The sequence below is a fragment of the Harpia harpyja genome, chromosome 1, assembly GCF_026419915.1.
Source record: "Harpia harpyja isolate bHarHar1 chromosome 1, bHarHar1 primary haplotype, whole genome shotgun sequence".
NCBI classification, from domain to species: Eukaryota; Metazoa; Chordata; class Aves; order Accipitriformes; family Accipitridae; genus Harpia; species Harpia harpyja.
Window position 1 is genome coordinate 100,683,689 of NC_068940.1, and position 19,511 is coordinate 100,703,199.

At 40.5% G+C, this 19,511-nt stretch overlaps 1 protein-coding gene across 4 annotated transcripts in view; it reads right to left on the bottom strand.

The window, feature by feature from the left end:
- The window catches only part of DPP6 (dipeptidyl peptidase like 6), a 577,844-nt gene that overhangs the window by 314,139 nt on the left and 244,194 nt on the right, over nt 1–19,511 (bottom strand). Inside the window, exon 1 of one of the 4 annotated variants that reach the window (XM_052806955.1) lies at nt 14,582–14,690. The exons of the other annotated variants lie outside the window; for them this stretch is intronic. Coding sequence (XP_052662915.1) covers nt 14,582–14,632 — 51 coding nt within the window. The 5' untranslated portion in view covers nt 14,633–14,690. Of the gene's footprint in view, nt 1–14,581; nt 14,691–19,511 lie in introns of those variants that run through there. 4 annotated transcript variants of the gene reach the window in all.

Sequence of the window (19,511 nt, forward strand, 5' to 3'; positions counted from 1 at the left end):
ACTGATATTGGGGCTGGAGAAATACACGGTATAAAGAGAGACCAGCACACAGCAATGGCTTGTATTATACAGTTGCACTGATCGGTGCAGGTGGGTATCCTTTATAGGCTTCTCATGGGCAGGTGGTTTTCACACTTCAATCATTCCCTCACAACATGCAGATTTCCACTTCAAAGATTTGGCAGTGTTGAAAAGAGCTTTTTCAACCTACACAGAGTTCATTTAAGTTAAGAGAGATCCATCTTCCCCAAGTTTGTACTGCTGGAATGGCTTTACCACTACAGTGTTCAAAGTTCTCTCTAAACACCTTTTGGTGAAGCAATATAGCTCTCCTCCCTGAGAATGACTCGTCTACATGTACATCCACAGCCATGCGTAATGTGGCTATGGCATACATGGAGTTTGTGTGTCTGTGTGTATATGCATGTACATATATGTATATACATAAAAACAGAATACGAAAATTTGGGGAATCTGCTTCTGAATTCTTTTGAATCATGTTTGATACCAAGAACTCCATATCTATGTCAAACTGCTATTTGGTTTTTGAGTATGTAATTTCTTTGCCTTTTTTTCTCCTTTTCCCCTGTTTTGAATTTGTGAGGATAAGAGGAATTTTTGCCCCTGGCACTGGACTTGCAAATGAGGAGATTTTGCTGTTTATGAAAAGCTCTTTTGCACGAAGCATCCCCCAGTCAGGGTTCGGCTGAGTCCCAGACAGTCTGGTGCTTCAGCTGTATTCCACTGCAGGGAGGCCAGAGGAGGGATTACGGTTGGTAAGTAAGTAAATAATGGACTTTGATACTGTGTCAAGCCATGTAAGAAAGTTATCTGAGCATGCCAGGAGCTTATAAATGAAAGAGCCTCTCATGAACCACTTCAGAGATGTGGGAAGAAGAGACCTGTGAGAGTTAACGATTCAAAGAAAACCTATCTGCTAGTTAGGAGATGAATCCTTAGATGACTGACCTAAATCCCAAGTAATGCTGAAGAATGGCAGAAAGGCTGAGCTAAGTGCAGTTCTATCGTTTAATCTTAAGTCTTTCTGTAGTCCTATATGTATTACTTAGTAAAAGATAATACAAGGAACAATAATAAGATATCCAGAATAATGTAACAATACATGAAGGAGCTTAGCATAGACAAGTAATAACTGTAGGCTTCATCTGTTCTGTTTAGTTAAGCTAATAGAAAATAAAGGTTTCCAGAAAACATTAGGAGTAAAGAGATTCAAAAGAAGTGGCCTGGAGCTTTCTATAGGCAGAAGTCAGAAAGCCAGCTGAGCTCCAAATCAGTGAATAAATACATTCATTAACTTGCAGAGTAAAATAACTTCATATTAGCAGTATGGATATTTGTTTACCATGCTTGTATTAAGATAATTTAATAATACCATATTTAGTTGCCTTAGCGAGATTAAGCTAACTTCATGCAAGTTATAGGATAATAATAGGCAGATTGGTTTTGTACCAAGATGGTGTTCCTTGGCACTGCACCTGCTTTACATTAGCAGATGGCCTGAAACCTCTCCTGAATCTGAACGTATACTTCTGAACTGACGTAAGTCAGGGAAGACTTTTCTCCCTGATTAGGTTACCTGCCCATTACTGTTCTTTTTCTGGTTTGATTTTAACAAATTATCTTCTTTTTTACATTTATTTTCTTTATCACTTCCTCTCCGCAGTCACACATTCATATATTATGTGTGACTGTAATGCTTAAATCTGTCACATCATCTCTGTATCGTCTTTTACTAAGTATGTAAAATTCAAGGTAAAATTATTTGTATTTAGTACTGTAAGAGCTCCATTTCTTTGGAAAATGCTCTTCCTTTGAATCTCATGGTTCCCAACTCACATAAGGAGTCTACGCAGCAAATTGCACACTAGCGTGTTACCTTGAATGGTATATGTACTTTAATAATGCAAAACAAGATTAAGTTCTGAAAGACTTGCACACGTATTATGTCTCTCTGCTTCCATTATGGCCCATCTCCACATCAGGCGAAATGCTACCTTAGACTGTTCCCAGTGCCGGACCTCTGGGGAGGGACACCCTTAAGCTTTCAGGAGCTGTCATGCCAGCTCCCAGCTGTGTGATGAGGTTGCAGGAGATCTGCACTGGTGCGGGTAACGGCCAGGCCGGGGAGGATGGCAATGCTTTGACCTGTGCAAGCCTGGAGAAGCATCACGGACCTGCACGGCTGGGTCCGCCTCCCTCATCTGCCCAGTGCATATTCAGCAGGGAGAGCTTCACCTGGGCTGCGAGACAGGCAGACGCTGTTGAAAAACCTTTGAAGAAACTGCTCACACTAGAATGGGGATGCCTGTTTAAAAGCAAACAGGCATAAAAGTTGGAGTAGAGGAAAAAGCTAGTACTTCACATTATAATGCTGACTTTGCCATCAGTTCCTTTGGTTTGGTGTGTGAAGATACAGGTTTTGAATCTAGAAGACTAATGCTAGGCATCTAAACCCATTTGCAGGCACTCACAAGTAAGCTGGTTTTGAAAGGTGCTGAGTAACTCCAGCACATACGGCAGTGGATATTCCCATCATGCCTCTAACTCTGGGAGAGATTTAACCTCTTTCCAAGGAGCCTAGCTGGTAAAATGAGGGTACTGATGCTTACCCGCCTCACAGGGCTGCTCAAGAATTAATTACTGCTTGTGTTGTCCTGTAAAATTTTTAAATATTGTGGAAGGGCTGAAGAACAAATCTTCCTATAGCTAGTCTAACAGATTGTTTTCACTGGACCCATATCAACCACAACACACATACACCATTTCTGCTAGAACAACATTAGCCCTTCTCAGTTAAAGCACTGCTGGTGCAAAAAGGAAATACAAAACTTTTTTTTTGTTCCCTAAGCAGCATCAAGCTAAAATACAATAGAGACTGCAAAGCAATTAGATGCGATACCATCATAGCCTCATGAAGGCTGGAATTTATTGCAGCAGTTGCTGTTTATCCTCACTGCATAGCACAAAAACTAGAAACTACTTCTCTGAGATTGTTTACCCTCTGCAGATCTTGCAGAATTCAAAGAAAGACCATTGGACCCTGGGAATTAGTGATGGAAAACAACCCCAGCCATTAGATCATGCAGACCACCTCTTTACTGATGCAAGACTGTTCTCCTAAATCAATATTTTAGTGTTTCCTCTAGGTCAGTTGAAAATTTTCATATAATGGCAAAGGGATTTAGCTGCATCCCCCGGGAACTATTCCATAGCTGAAGAGATGTTACAGGCAGGAAGCTTTGCTTTATATTCAGTATAGATTATTCCATTTAAAATTTCATTCCTTAAATGTAAATTAAACTCCAACCTGTTATGACAAATATTTTCTCGTTTTCCTCGTGTTTACATCTTTCATAAATATGTAGACTGTTATAAACCCATCTCCACATTACTTTTGTCATTAAATCAAAGCATTTTATACATACTTTAATGTTCTTTCGTACGCTAATTGTTCCAATCCTTTGATCGTTTCCTCTCGCTTCATGTGTAATCCTAAGAAAGAGTGCGGAAGGAGACAAACGAATTCATAGCAGAAAGGAAAACAAACAGGGGTAAGGTAAATATGATTTCTGAATTTGATATGGTAGGAAGAGAGGCCAAGGGGATGTCTTCAAGGTATTCTTAGAAACACTCTTATCACAAATCAGGAGGTAGGGTCCTCTTTACATTGTCCTGGTGTACAACAGGCAAACAAGAAATTAGGTGAGGAGAAAATGAGGAAGGAAAATAGGCACAGTTTACACGTATCTGAAGGGTATCAGCAGCCACACACCCACCCGGCATCCCCCGCGAGGCAGAGTGCCCTGGGCACTGCTGCAGCCCGCGGCAAGGAACAAACTCCTCGGGGGACTCCCGCAGGTCCCTGAGCCCTCAGTGATGGGGAAGCGGGAGCAGACTCACCATCAGGTGCAGTCCAGTCCCAGCAGTGAAAAAAAAAGAGCCTGAGTGTTTTTAATAATGAATTGCACAGAGCTTACTCTCTCTGCAAATCCTTCACAAGCTGTGTCTGGCTACTCACACACAGTCCTTGGAACAGACCAGTAGTTTTTGAGTGCTTATAAGCAGAAACATTAAAAATACTGCCAGTTTACACAGGGGCATGATCAGAAGTAGAGGGGAGAAATGAATACAGGAGGACTTACCATAGAAGATAGTAGCTGGCCTGAGCAGTGGGCTGAGTCTTGCCAAAAGAATTGTGATCCCCGCTTTTTGGGTAGCTCTGTCAGCAGGGCATAGCTTCTGCTTGACTTGTACCTAGTATTCACATACCAGGGTCTGATCTAGGTTGTCACCCAGAGGAGCTCCATGCACAGGACAGCTAGAGCAAACTGCACAGAACCCAGAGAGCATCGTGGATGTGCTCAATGGATGCCTTGTAGGCAACCCCACTGCAAAATCAAGTCTGTAATCTGCAATGGTCAAAGTTAACATGCATACATACCTAAGATGCAAATTCGGAGGCAATTATCAAGACTTAGGGGGATGGACTGGGAAAGCAGAGGCCTTTGCCGTACTTAATATCTACGGTTTTCATATATCAGCTTTTGTAATATCAAAATGACCAAACCAATTAGTTATAAACCAACAAAAGCTAGTTCACATTTAAAAGGCAAAAAGTTGTTGAAGAGGAATCCATAAAGAATTTATGAGTCACCACAAATTCTACGATTTGTGGGGAGACATCCATGTGTCTTTCAAAAAACATCTCAGCTTCACTTTATTATTTTATTGCTTTTAAAATAAGCTGAATTTATTCTACGTAATATATGCCTTTACTGCTTCACTTTCTGAGCAAACAAATGATTCTGGCAGAGCTGACGGGGAACATGACTGAAGTGGGGAGCTGGAAGTCTCAGTGTCACATCTCTTTGTACTACCTCTGTGAAGAACGAAGTGCCAAAAAACTTCAGTCCGCCCTACTGTGGCTTTAAGTTGCAGCCATCTATCAGTCTCAATACAGCTCCAGGAGGGATTGCTCTTCGCCCGAAGAAAGACAGTAGGATGATGTGTCCTTCTGCAAGAGGACTTTGCCCTATCAATTGCTATACATAGCCTGAAGCTGTAGCAGATGTTGAGAAGAGTAATACCCCATCTACTCTTTGTCAATCAAGTTACTATTTGAGAGATACTTAGTTCTCAGGAACAGCTCCACAGAAGCAGTAAAAGCAGTGAAATTCAGGAAGCAGCCATAAATCTGTTTCATTTATGTGGTCCAGCAAGTGTTTGCTCCAAGCTTCATGGGGAGCAACAACAGAACAAGTGAAGGAATGGCAAGAAATGCTCACTAGAAATCCTTTCCACACTCTGCACAGAGCAGATCCCAGCTTAAAACAAAATGATCATAAATTCTGTCATACTATTGACTTTCCAGCTAGGAATCTGGCCATATTGCCAAAGGGCCAACCAAGTCAACTTTAAGGCCTCCCTGCTTGCAAGGGCCCAGCTTTGTACAAGTCCAAAGTCTAGATATGAATACCATCTTGGGGTAAATCAGCATACCCTCGTCCGAGTCACTGCACCTCTTTATTCTCTGAGACCATCTGTGACATGCAGCTTTACTAAGCTTAACGCAGCTCAGCTACTCTAATACATTAACACAACAGAGACATTCAAAACAAATGGGTACTTTGAATGATAGAGCTCTTTCGATAATAAAAACAGCTATCCCAGATGGTTGAGACTAACAGTCAACATATTAAGAAAACTTTTTTTCTCCCCTTCTCAGACTCTGAGGCTGACAGAATTAAGCTACATGCTCTCAAATGTACCCTACCAGGTCTCTGTCCACCCTTCCAGTTAAATATGCCCTCTTGGGCTTTCTACCAACACGAGGGTTCCTGCTAGCATCGCTCAGCTCCAGATGTTGTCATTTCCTTTGTGCAGAAAATGGAAAGGGCATTTTCTTTTCACCAATAAGCGAGAATGACAAAATTAAGACTGAGCTCAGAAGTGTGCAAGAGACACCTTTCTTCCCCCTTGTAGGTTTTAGAGGAGAACAGAGTCAACACACAGAAATACTTTTCCCCCTTGCCTCACACATGAATTATTTGGAAGCCAATAGTAATAAAAGGAAATCATAATGGGAGAAAAATGGCCATAAATACAACAATGGTATGTCTGAAGCAAGGACAAAAGGGATCTGGGATTTGCTCTGGTAGTGACATGGAAAGGAAAATTCTTCTGTTTATTAACCGGTGGTAAAGCTGTCCAAAATTCACTGGAGAGGAAGGAGGTAACCACCTTCCTGACCAATCCTCCATATCAGAATATCTTCAGCCTAGGCTGGAGACCACTCTGATTTTCACCAGATGATATGAGGTGTGGGCAAAAGACAGTCATCCTGCCTGAAGACATGCACTGATAACTGCAGGCAAAAAAAATCTCATCCCACAGCACCTAGTAAAACACTTAAAAGCAAAGGGAGCAAGTCCTCAGAGTTCAGTAAACTCCAGAGTCTGCATAAACAAATTCTTTAAGAACTGAAACACTTGCCATTTTGTTTGCTGCCATCAGAAATCATTACTTGTACATGGATTTTACACTCACCAAATTTGTGTAATTATGCAAACTTCTGCATTTGCAGCGGCATTCTGAGCTATTAGCACCGTTTCTCTAATATGTGCAATTTTTTTGCCAGAAGGACACCATACCATTAATTCTGTACCCTCTCTAAATGCGGCAATTATCTACCAAACAGATATTCTGCACCACGCTTCAAGGATACTTTCACCTTCCCACCCTCCAGTGCTGTTGCTGGGCAAAGGAGGAGAAGTCACCATTACCCTCTAAGGAGACAGGGTCAAGAGGAGTCCCAGTACAATCTCAACAGTTCTTTAAAAAATAAAAAACCAAAACCCAATAATAAATTATTATAAGTAGGCCTTCACTGACTGTGTTATTTGCCATTAAATTCTGCACATTAGTTTGCATGAGTAGAACCTATAAAATGTTCTGATTAAATATTCAATTTAGCACAGGGCGCATGCAAGATTAACCAGCAGCGGTGTTCCTCAGGTGCCGGCTCGGACCAGGCTCACGCGCTTCCTTGCTTATGTAAACTATTCCTTGTATCAAAGATGCATGAGCCCTTGGGTAATAAACACTTGCCCTCCACTTGGGAGAGGCAAACTGTAACTGAGTTGTGTAAGAAAGCCTCTGTAAGAAAGGCATTTCTCCATAGAGACGTCAGCAAAAGGGAAAGGGCTGCTCCTCGCTCAGTGTTTTATATTGGAGCGGGGACCAATGTCACCAGGTGTGGTACCGGCAAGCTCTGTAACAACACAGCCCGGCTTCCACAATCCTGCTAGACCCCAGGGATCCCTCACCGCTTTGGGTGATGGGGAGGTAGCATGTCCCAGAGAAGATCTGCCTTCGCGCTGGGACCACGGCACAGGGCTGAGCAGAACGACCCGTCTGTCTCGACAGGCCCTCAAAGGACCACGAAACTGCCAGTCAAGAGTGAATCAACCCACTGGCAGTCTGTTCTCAGGCAGAGAAACCCCCGAATCCCGCTAGCGAGAAAGTGATTTGTAGTACTAAAAATGTGTGGGACAGGAGCTTTCATTTTACATTAGCATTTTGTCAGTCCTTTAAATACGGGCAATAAAAAGTCCTTTTTTTTTTGCATAAAAAGCTATTTTTGCTGAATGTAAATACATTACATATCAGCTTCTCCCTCATTAACACTTTTGGGAAGACAAAACTGTTCACAGCTTTCCCCCTTTTTCCTGCTTGGAAAGAGAGGGAAAAGGCTAGATACTATTTAGGAACTTAAATTAGGAGGACTAGACTCAAGCTCCTATATCCAATGGGGGCATACGGACCCTTTATTTTAATAAATGCCAAGACTCTATGAAGAAGATCATTGTGGTTATACAAAATGAATCAAAGGCCAAGTAGCGGCTCCCCGTCATTGTTTTGTTAGTGCCGAGAAGCTCGGACCCTGGGAGTTAAACACATGCTGATGCAGCCCATGTGGGCGCTTTCAGAAAAGACCAAAAAGAGACTGAGCTGTGATGGTAAGAGGTCCCTCCACCCTGGAAGTAAAAAATGCAAAATCAGAGAAGCTGCTCATGTTGTCCCTGAATAGGAGAGCTGAATTCCAGCGCTGTCCTTCCCCTTTCCCCTCTCTTTTTAATTTAAAAATAAATTAAACCAATTATGTTGCATCTCATTTAAATAAGAGCAGAATATTTGGAGCTACCTAACTGTGCAAGCAATGTAGCTAAGCCCCTGTGCCACATGGCTTGTTAAATTACATGCATTCACCCAGAAGACCCTCAGCATCTAATTCTTGACCTGTCGAAGCTGATGGAGGTCTGCCAATGACTTCAAGCAGGCCAGGATTTTACTCAGAAACCTCGGATCTCATCATTCACAGTGAAAATGCTGACTAGAAATGCTAAAGTAAATTTTGTACAGCAGGCTGTCACTGCTAACAGTGATTACAAACAGCCATTAGCACAGCATCAGCAAGACTCACTTCCAAATAGACGTGCAGTCAAATTCTTAGCACGTTCTATTGTGAAATGAGGATCACAGGTGAAAAGTGATTTACAGAAAAAGTGAACACTAATAAAAGTTTTAAATGCACATTTTCATTTGCTTGCTGAAGTTTCCATTTTAGCTTTACATTGCTGAAGTGCTTGAATTGCAGTGTGATATTTTGAGAGCATTATTTCTTCTGTAAAATTTTGCTTAAAATGCTGCCCCTGTGCTAAAGAGATTCTGATGTCATCCCTGGTATGACTGTAACTCAAACTGAAACAAAGTTAATAAACAAGCAGCCTTTTCTGTATTTTCAGACAAAACAACCTCCAAATGAAAGGAACTTGCTAAGACAGCCAAAATGTTGGGAGAGGCCCTTTTCCCCCAGGGAGGCCTCCTTGGCAGTTTATTGCCGGGGTCGTACATCCCACACGTGAGGGAGATGAATACACAGCCCACCAGAAGACCACTCTTAGGATCCTGATCTGCGTAGCTATGGCTTAGCTACATTACAACCAACTCTGTACAAAAACCTCACAGCATTGCCAGGATAGAGAACACCTAACTTCATTCATTTTTTAACAATGCAATTAATTAATTTTGTCTGATGGTGCAGTAAACATTTATAGATATGTTTCATTTTATGGGCAGTCCCCACAGAAACTAAAAGAACTGTTGTCACAAGTGAAATCACTTACGTGAATAAGGGTTTGCAGGATCAGTGTGTTAAGTTTCAATATTGGGTTTTAGCCATAGGGGTTTGCAAAATTCAAATGGAAAGCAGAAGCAGCATTTTAAAATAGCATGTGCAATTTCACTCATTCTACATTTTAATCTAAAATTGCAATAAGATACATTTGTAGATCGCTTTACAAAGTCCATTCAAAAAATTAAATCAAGTAACTTAAGGCCTGGTCACTGAGACTTGTAAGCACGTGTAAATTCTCTAATCCAGTTTACACTTAACAGCTTTACCATACTTGGGAGTCCCTTACTGACCTTGGGGAATGAGCAGATAGATCTGCCACTTACATATGTAGTGAATTAAGTCGTTTCCATTTTGAACCAATACACCAGATAGTAATAGTTAAGTGTAATTAAAAACATTATAAGAGTTATAAAAGGAGCAATGCACAGCAATATCTGTAATCTACATTTCTATTGATTTATAGTTTGTTTCACAACACAAAGGACAGGCCCTGAATAACTAAAACCAGTACAAGCAAACATATCTTTTCAGGCAAGACCCCTGTAGCACTAATTGCCATGCTCAAGGACATATTGAAACGTTTTCCACTATTATTTTAAATCAATGCAGTTTGTTTTCAGCCATCCTCAGCAGCAAAATGCATCACACGCAGAGCAGCAGTGCCAAGTGGTCTCCCCAGGATCAACATTTGGACAATTTCAGTTTCATAAACAGAAAGTAATAAGCGATTGATTCACATTTATGTGCAATTGGTTGATGTTTAATAGTTTTCCTGGTTCACTTGTCTGAGCACTTTCCAAGCGAGTCCTATCAGCGCAGCTGAGTCTTGGGCCAGGGCACAAACCACCGGTCTGGAGGGGAGAACGGCGGAGCCTCCCAACTCAGCCGTGGGAAGTCCTTGAAAGTAGGGGACTTGAAGGGGAGATGGATGATTTTTTTCCCCAAACACGGGGACTACAAGCCTGAGGGGAAAGGACTCTGAGGGACGGGAGCTGGTCCCAGCAGAAGCACTGGTGGTGTGAGCTGCTGCCTCCAAATCCCTCCTTCCTCCTCCTTTCCTCCACCAGCTGATCACAAAGCCATCAAAGGGGAGGAGAAAGCAAAGGGAGGACCACAAACCCAGAAAACCTGACCCCTCTGTTGCCCTGTGCCAACAGAGTAAGCAGTTCCCCCAACCCACCTCCCACCCCTCTCCCTCGGATTCGGGGGGGGTCTCTGTCACCCTTGTACCTCTCAGCCCCCCACTCCTACCTGCCAGCACTAACCAGATCGGCATCGGGCAGGTCCCCGCTGCTCATGCTGCAGGAGGGCTGCTCCAGCTCTGCCCGGGCAGGCACCCATGGGTGCTGAAGGCTCATTCTTGGCTGCAGGAGGGGAGGAGCGGCTCAGCCAGGGGCCAGAGGCTGCCCAAGCCCTTCCCTGCGTGCCCACGCTGAGGGTCATCTGAAGACTTTCAGGTGCCTCCTCCCTCTTTCTCACTCTTCTCCCAGTCATCCTTCTCCCTTTAGTGCCTGCTGCAGAGGATGAGAGGCATCCTTGAAAATGGAAGAGGAGGGAGTGCTAATTGATGGACTTTTGCACCCATTAGTCTCCTGTTAAAAGCTACTGGAGAGAGAGGCAGAAGTCATCGAGAAATTTCCTGAGATGCATGCTCCCTTCCTAAATCCATCTTTGCTCATTCAAATCTTGTGCCATCAGCTTTTACTATGTGCATACGCTTTCTTGGGCAGAACAGGCGGAATCCCTGAGGGTTGCTATGACACAGCACCACCCAGAAGTATCTGTCCTGCACACTGCAAGGACAAAATGGCATTTTCCAAAAAAGGTTTAAAGTTACACCATATTGCTGCCTGATGGATGTATTATGGAGAGCAAACAGAATATATGAGGCCACACTAGCTGGAACTTGCACTCATACCCTATGCCTCAGCCATGAAACTGCAGGTCACTGAGGGTGAAAGCCTTTTTATCTAAAAGTGAGGACTACAAGACTCAATATACATTCTGTTAACAGGTTTAAGCATTTTGGCCTTGTTGCTTTTGGGGCTGGGGGGTCAGGCTATAGTTCTTTAAAATGTTAATGCATTTTAAAAGCACTTAAATAAGACATTCCTTCCACATCTCAGCCCCTATGCATACTAACACAGGCCACCTAAAATAATATTTATCAAGATATGTTTTTAAGAAGCAGCGAGACAGAGAAATTGCTCCAGAATCAGTGCTTTCATACCAATTTCCAGCCTAAAATACACAAATTATGAAGCAGGAAAGTACAGCTTCCTGATGGAATCAGTGACAGTTCCAGGAGCTGTTCCTGAAGAGAACAAATTGCTTCAGCCCACCACCATAAGCACTTTCCAGAGCAAATTATAAGGATTTTTTTAAAAAGGCATATTTACTGCAAACATCCCTTCAAATATTTGGCATGAAAGATCATACTAGGGTTTTATAGTCGTCATAGTCTATTGGGTCAAAAATCCATTAAAAAGAATGGAGCTTAAATACTTATAGGTATGATGGATCACAATGGGGTGTACTATTGAGTAAATAATGTGTGCTCTAAACATTTTCTAAATAAAGGTTTACACAAGAGACTTGGTGGCTTTGAAATAGCCCTTATATACTTTCATATCAATTTTCATGTTTCCATGACGATTGCTTTACTTTTTTATTACTAACAAAACTTGGCACAGTGTTCCTTCCAAGCTTGGTGCAAGTGTTAACCAAATATCTCTGCATCATTAACAACCATTACTAATGAGCTCTCAAGACAGCTCAGTATCTAAGTTAAATATTGTAACCTTCAGTCCTTGCAATAGCCCAGTATGCCCATCAAATACTGTAATCTGTAATCTTCTTTATAATGACTGTAGGGAGATTTTTTTAAGCAAATGTACTCAGAATTGAGTACAGAAAGATTGATTGCTTATTGTTGCTGCTGGTTTTGACCCTATAATTCATTTTCCTGTTTTCTTTCCGGTAAGTTTGGCTTTCTGTCCTTAATTAGCTTAATTGGCCCTATCTTCAGGAGTGTGTAGTTACCAGCCACTTCACCAGCAGGAGTGGATAGTTGCTGAACACTTTGGAAGATTTAACTGTCAGTGATATATGCCAACACTTTGGAGATCCGCATGAAACACAGGCCAGATCAACAGTTAATTGAAAACAATGAGAGGCTTCCCAAGGATGTCAGAAACCGCTGGAGAAAAAAAAGAGAAGTTTCCCTGCCTTTTGCTGAAGGACATTCTATCTGGTGTGAAAAATGACCAATAGTTTTCAAGCAATGCCATCTTTGAGTGTATATAATATCTCAAAAATATCTTGAAAGCTTCATATTTTAATAAACAGTTCCTACAACCAATTTTTATTAATATGTTTTTAAAAGAGGAGTAGATAATTAACAGTATGAGTCAGATCGTCAAGCAGGCATAAATCATCATAGCTCCATTGGTTTCAATTTATACTGCTTATGAAAAAGGCTCTCTATATCTTTCTGGAATCACAGAGTGAATTCATCATCCCCAAATAATTAAGGATTTAATTTAATTATCTGTTAATCTCTTCATTTTATGACTGGATTCTGAAGGATGGCAAGAACTATGGAGAGCTATTGCAAGGGATGTTAATGATAAGTACAGTGTAAATCATAATTTTGATATATCCATAAATACTGAGCAAGTTAATGCTGAGAGTTAAGTGGAGGAAGGGAGTGTGCGCCATACCATAGACATATAATCTCCTGCATAAATACATTATGGCTTATTATAAATGCACACTCTGCACAATAAAAGGTCTACCCCTTTTGTTTTAATCCCAACCATAAAAGCCGTCTCTTCGAGATTTTGACATACTTCTATCCAGAATAGTTTGAAGTTGGAAAAAAGAAACAGTAGCATTTAAAACTGACATATACTTCTGCAGAAATTTAATTTTGAGCTATATTACCCTGAAATATCAGGTACTGCAATGATGGAATAGGGACAAATGCTTTAGGGAGAAGAGCCGAAAATGCACCAATTAAAGGATGCTTAATAGCCTGCAGTTTAATAGCTTTTACAAATAGGAGGTAAAGGACAGAGTGTTCAGCTGCACAGTAACATACACAGCTATATGCAAATAAAATATTTCTATCCAAGACGGACGTTTTGCCTCTTAAAAATAAACCGCTCCCTGAGCCCAGTTAAGTACCATGCTTTGACTACGGTAATTATCTCATGTCACTTAATATGATATAATATCTACTTATGCTTAATGGATATGTTTTCATTTCTAAGGAAAGTGTGCCTATTTGGACAAATGAAACTTGTACGATGATTAAAATATAATTTTCACTCAGGCAATAACACTTTTCAACAAACAAAATCATAAATAGAGACATTACTTTTATTTTAAGACAGACTTAAAAATGTGGAAATCCTCTGCTACTCAATGCCCTGACTATAAATTGCTGTATATTACAGAAATCAATCATTTCTTATCATTGATGGAATCTCAAATCAAAGCTAGTATTAAATACTTAAGTCAACAGATTTTCAGATCAGGAAAAATACACATTATTTAACTAATAATGCAAGATAATTTATGTAAATTAATTAACTGATATCAGAGCCCCATCTTCTGAAAGCATCCAAACAAATTTATTTAATGACTTTAAAGTAATTTTTGCATCATATTTAACAATGGGAAAAAATGTCCCCAAACTTCTCAAGAAAACCCATAAAAAACAGTTTATGAGACAGCAGAGAGATGCCCATTTCACTTGTTGCACCAAATCAGCTTTATGTTTGGTAAAGAATCTTCTGTTCAATTTCTCTGTGGTCTTATTTCCAACCTATAAGACATGCAATTGTTTATAAAGTAAATATGCCTTTCTATTATTACTTAATTCACTTGACCATCATGCTAGATTCCAATGCTACGTGGGCTTTAAGCATGTTCCATATAGTTCAGCTCTACAGTATATCTCAGCTCTAAAATACAGCCTGAGGGGAAAAGAGGGGGTTTTTGTAATGCTTTGTTTATATTCATCCACCCTTAACTGGCATTTTTAAAGGCCACAGAGGAAATTGGTTTAGCTTAGTTTCCTCAAGGGTTTTTACTGTATAAATGTTGTTGTTTCAAATTCTCTAAAACTTTTCTCAAAAGTCAAATTAACCTGAATGCTTAATGACTCTAGAAATTTGCAAATATGCAACTAATCTACAAAACAATAAACATACAATCGAACCCTGCAATGAAAAGTCTGATCATGCAGAACGTGCATGCAGCAGGACAGCTTGTCCGCAAACATCAAAATTATCTGCTTGTAATTTATTTCTTACCACTGCAATCTTTATAATAGACTAATGCATATTTTTCACTCACCCTCCATAATTTTTTTAATCTCTTCATTCTGGACAATTTGGATTTGTTCATCTCTGATGTCTGCAGGTCAAATATGTATCCTATGTGGCTGTAAATATATTCTACAACCAGTCGGGTGCCCAAAACAGTAGAGTGATAGATATTCTTGAAAACAGAGGCACTCCCTGGCTTTTAATGCTGCTTCCAATAACCACACAGTTCACAGCTCAGCATAAAGTAACCAATAGCCGAACATGACATTAAAAAAAAACAAAAAACACCAAAATCCCTCCTTTGAGATCATAGAGGGAGAAGTCTTGATCCATCCAATACTTGATTTAGGTCAATGAAAAAAAAAGATGCTATTATGTCAGCCATCCAACTTTAAGAAGACTTGTGAGCTGACAGTCATGGCACTTTAAAGCACTGTCATGTTGAGTCTCTACAAAGGGATTGTTTTAATCCTATATCAAAAAAATGAAAGCTACTTCAGATGTATGGAAATCACATGATATTACAAAAATGCCTGCAATGTGCTGCAATGGAATGATGTTGAGAAATACCTCATGTAGTGTTTTCTACTTTATTTTTGTGGTTTCCTAAGGATGTGAGGTTTATGTGATGGTGGGAGTGTGCATACCTGTCATTCCTCCCAAACGATTTTTAACCCTTTTTCCTGTTTAAAATAAAAAATAAAATATCATCTAAATTAGAATTCTCAAAGATGCTAATTTTTAAGTTTCCTGAAAATCAATGAATTACTCAGGAAATTGTATGGATTCTTATTCTAAGGGAAAGGTGGCAGTGAGAGAATCTATCCAGCAGGGAGATCACATGGAAAGTCCCAACCATGAAAAAATTTTGATCACGGTTCATGTTATCCAGCTCACAGGTGGCTACAAGAGAGAAGAGCCATTTGGTTTTCTTGTTCCTACATCCGGGCTTCTTATATTCCCTTTTATAATTTCAGGAAATGGAAAAGAAAGCAGAAAGTGTGTGAAATACCTCTCTCCGGTAAAACATAAAAAACCCCACCATATTTCAAGTCCACTTCTGGAATGACAAAATAAGTTTGTTTGACAAACACTATGATTTATTATGGACAGCTACAACTTCAAAGCTAAACTCCTGTGGTGCGTGATGAGCCATCTCTACAGATGTGACTACAGAGAGGACACCCTTTTTAAGGGTCAGTTCTAATTGAAAGCCTGGTAGTGTAACAACCCAGGTGGCTGGAAGGAAGTCATTCAGCAGAGATACATAAAAGGGTTTTGCTTCATATATCTAGTACACCAAGTGGCTCTCTCCACAAGAATAAAGGGGTGACCACCACTTTCTCATGTGAATGATACTACTTTCTTTGCCACACTGTACTACCCTAGATCTTTATCTTGGTGTTATGGCATCACAGAAACCTTCTCTTCCCATCTTAAACTACTGTGCAGTGTGTACTTGATCAGACTACGCTGCATATAAGGCTGCATTTGATTTGATTGATTACTGGTCAATACTGATGCAGCCCTTCTGAAACTTGCCCTCTACTTCTCTGCAAGGAAAGGTCTACGCAGAAGTGCTGTGGGTCTGAAGCTGCAAGGTTCTACTTGTGCAATGTGTCATTACTTACATGGTATAGCAAAACCCTTATGGGGATGTGCATTGACCAGTAGTTCAGGACTTGACCCATGCTTTCTAATGGTCGTGAGATGTTTCACTAAATGTAAAGCTCCATTTCAAACATGGATACCAAGTGTAGTTGACACCAAGAGCTGTTACGTATTATTTTCAGAAGTGACAGACTGGTCCTAGGGATCTATTTGATCATTTTATTCTCACATTCGATGTCAAAGTCCTAGTGTTGTTCCACTAGGAGCATTCCCATTTATTTTAATGGCAGTAGAATCTGACCTTTGTTTAATAAAGAACAAAAGTGACTCATGTCTGGTTTTTAGCTAAAATGACTAGCTACACCTCATTAGATTTTCTGTAAGCACTTCATCTCCCCTTAGTAATCAGCTTCTCAATTATCTAACAACAGTATTCCAAGCTTTAATTTTTCAGATTTAATTTCCAGTCATTCTGACAATGCACTCTTAATCTGCCTGCCATTGAAAAGACAGATAAGAATATTTCAAATTTCTTAGTGTTTATTGTTAGTTAGGTTAGTTTATGATTAGATGTAAGAGAACGTCCCAGAAACTCTTCTTGATTTTATATCGAATTACTACTGAGGCACCAAGCACCTGCGATTAAGATAAATGCAGACAAGTGCTGTTATAGGAGCAAATGCGCTAACTCTAGGTGCAGTTGTATGACTTCTGCATGTAACTGTGCCTCTGACCAAAACCAGACTGACACCTTTATGCTAACATGTCCCTGCCCAGTAAGAGCTGGGTCAGTATCTTAGTGTTATTCTCCTCTTTCCTATCTTTGTTTATGCACCACTAGACACCTACAGCTGAAGGTGCATTTTCCTAGACTCCAGTGATATCCAAAACGAAATGGAGTCATTCCTTGAAATGGTTCCTCTAAGCAGTAGAAGAATCTGCTTTATAGTTTTTTCATCCTCAAAAGATGGACATGAGCTTCTGGCTTTACATACTATAATAAGTGAAGTTGTTCAGGACATTCCTTTTGCTTGGCGTGATCAGAGCTTATAAATAACACTGCATGTCCAGGCCAAGGTCAAGCCAAACGCGACTCTACCTCGTGGCTTGCTTCTCTGTGGTTTGAATGTTATGGTTAGAAGCCAAGAAAAATAAGTCTTCTGAATTAAACCCACTTCAGAATCATTCAAAATTCTTTCACCAATTTAAGGGGTTTTGACATCATAATGTGCTGAAAAGTGGCTTCCAGCACATTTTTACCATGGTTTCAGGATAAAATCTGAATTTGTAAATAAACTGGCATAGTTCATTCACTACAGGCACATTTCAGAAAAATAGCTTCTCCCTAGGTTTAAGAAGTCTGAAGCCCACAAATGTCAAAGCACTGGCATTTCCAAGGTAGCACTAACAAGGTGAGGGAGCTGGAGGAGGTTGGAGTAGAACCCAGCTATTAATGACCAAATCACTCTCTCATGTTCCCCAACTCCTTTCCATAAGCTCCGACCTCAAAATAAACCTCCTTAGGGCAAGTATAAGGTGTCAGTCTAATTCCTGTCCTCTCTTCATTGAACTGTAGAACTTCTCCTACATGACCAGTGCTTTGTAAGAAACAGTCAGATGAAGAAAAGGAGACAAACACAGGTACAAAAAAGTCATATTGATGTTTTGTAAAAAAAGCAATGGAACACTTTGGACGTGAAAACTATCAAATTTTCCTCAAGTTCTTACAGAACATACTTCAGTATTAACTTTCTCCATTTGGTTGCCTTGGTGGGTTGCACATTAACAAGCTCTTTGTGCCATCCAGCAATAACTGCTGCAGTGGATTTTGCTGCTTTGCTTCCAGTAAGGTGAGATGCTCAGCTTTTACCCACTAATTTAGTTAAACCTAATGTAGTGAAATCATCCCAGAATATTTACTGCAAGCTCAATATCTCACCTCAGCTGCATTTACTGAGAGCAATAGCACTATGCGTGCTCCTGTAAGTATAATCAGGTTCCTATAGCAGCTCTCAAATTAACAGAAGAGGAAGAAGATTTGAGTGTACTAATCGATCACAGGATTATAAACCACCAGTGTGGAAGGCAGTGAAAAAGAAATCTGCAATGCAAGGAGTTCCTGGGAAAGTCTTTACTTTCCAGTAAAGGCTGAGAAATATTAGTAGGAAATCACAGAGTGCTGCTGACACCTCATTTGGATAGTGGGTACAATTTTGGTCAGTCATATTCACGAGAAATGAAAGCAAAACTGGAACAGATGCAAATAATGGCTGGCAGATGATGGGGACAATGGAGAACCTGTCATGTGAGAGAAACTACAGGAGTCTAATTAAAGTAAGGCTAAGAGGGGATATGACTGCCATCTATAAATACACTGGAGAAGGAAGCAGAAATGGGGAAGAAGAGCTATTTAAACCCAAGGTCAACACCGACACAGGACAGAGGTATATAAACAAGAAAGGACAAATGTAAGCTAAAAATCAGAAGATGGTTTGTGACCATCTAACTCTAGAGAACCTTCCTAATAAGAATAGAAAGGAAAAAATGTTGCACGATTCTAAGATCATGGTCAAGTATTTTATGAGTAGGACAGAACGACAGAGTGCCTGCAGTATGAGGGAAGCAAACTACCCTGAAAAATTACTAACGATTTCCTACTCCTCGCAGCACTCTTGCGACAGAATTAGGCAAACATCTTTGCATGCTGGACCTGATGCTCAGTGGCACTGTGAGCAGCAGCTCACACCCGACACTTTTAAATCTTTTCCCGGACGCCTGACTGCGCAGGAAGGAGCAGCTACTTAGTTGTTTGAACATACCCCATCATTATTAACAGGAGGAATTTGAGGACAACATGATTTCTCTAACAGCTAACAGAACCAATATCTGCACAAGACCATGGTGACACCTAAGGTACAAGGTGCAGAATGTGCTGACAAGCAAAGCAAAGAAAACATTAAAAAAAAAAAAAAAGCTACAGAGAGGAAAAGATGGCAATCTGCAGTCCTGTTTCCTCATGAAGTTCTCATGAGTGAGAGGAGCAGAATCACACACTGAGTCCCATCAGAGCTCATGAACTGACTCTGGAAATGGGTATGGTACCTACAGCCACAGCCCAAACCAATGAACAGGGAAAGTGAGAAGCCGAACCCATGTTGAAAAACAGACCAAAAAAAAAAAAAAAGTATTACTGCAACAAGAGCAGCACCTGCCAGAAGTAAAAGGAGGGGAACTGAAACACCCAACTCGACAGCTTACTTCATGAAGATCTTATTATGGGTGGGGCTTGGACATGTGTTAGTATAGTTGAGGAAAGTGATGAAAACGGGTGCAAACACCCAATGCTA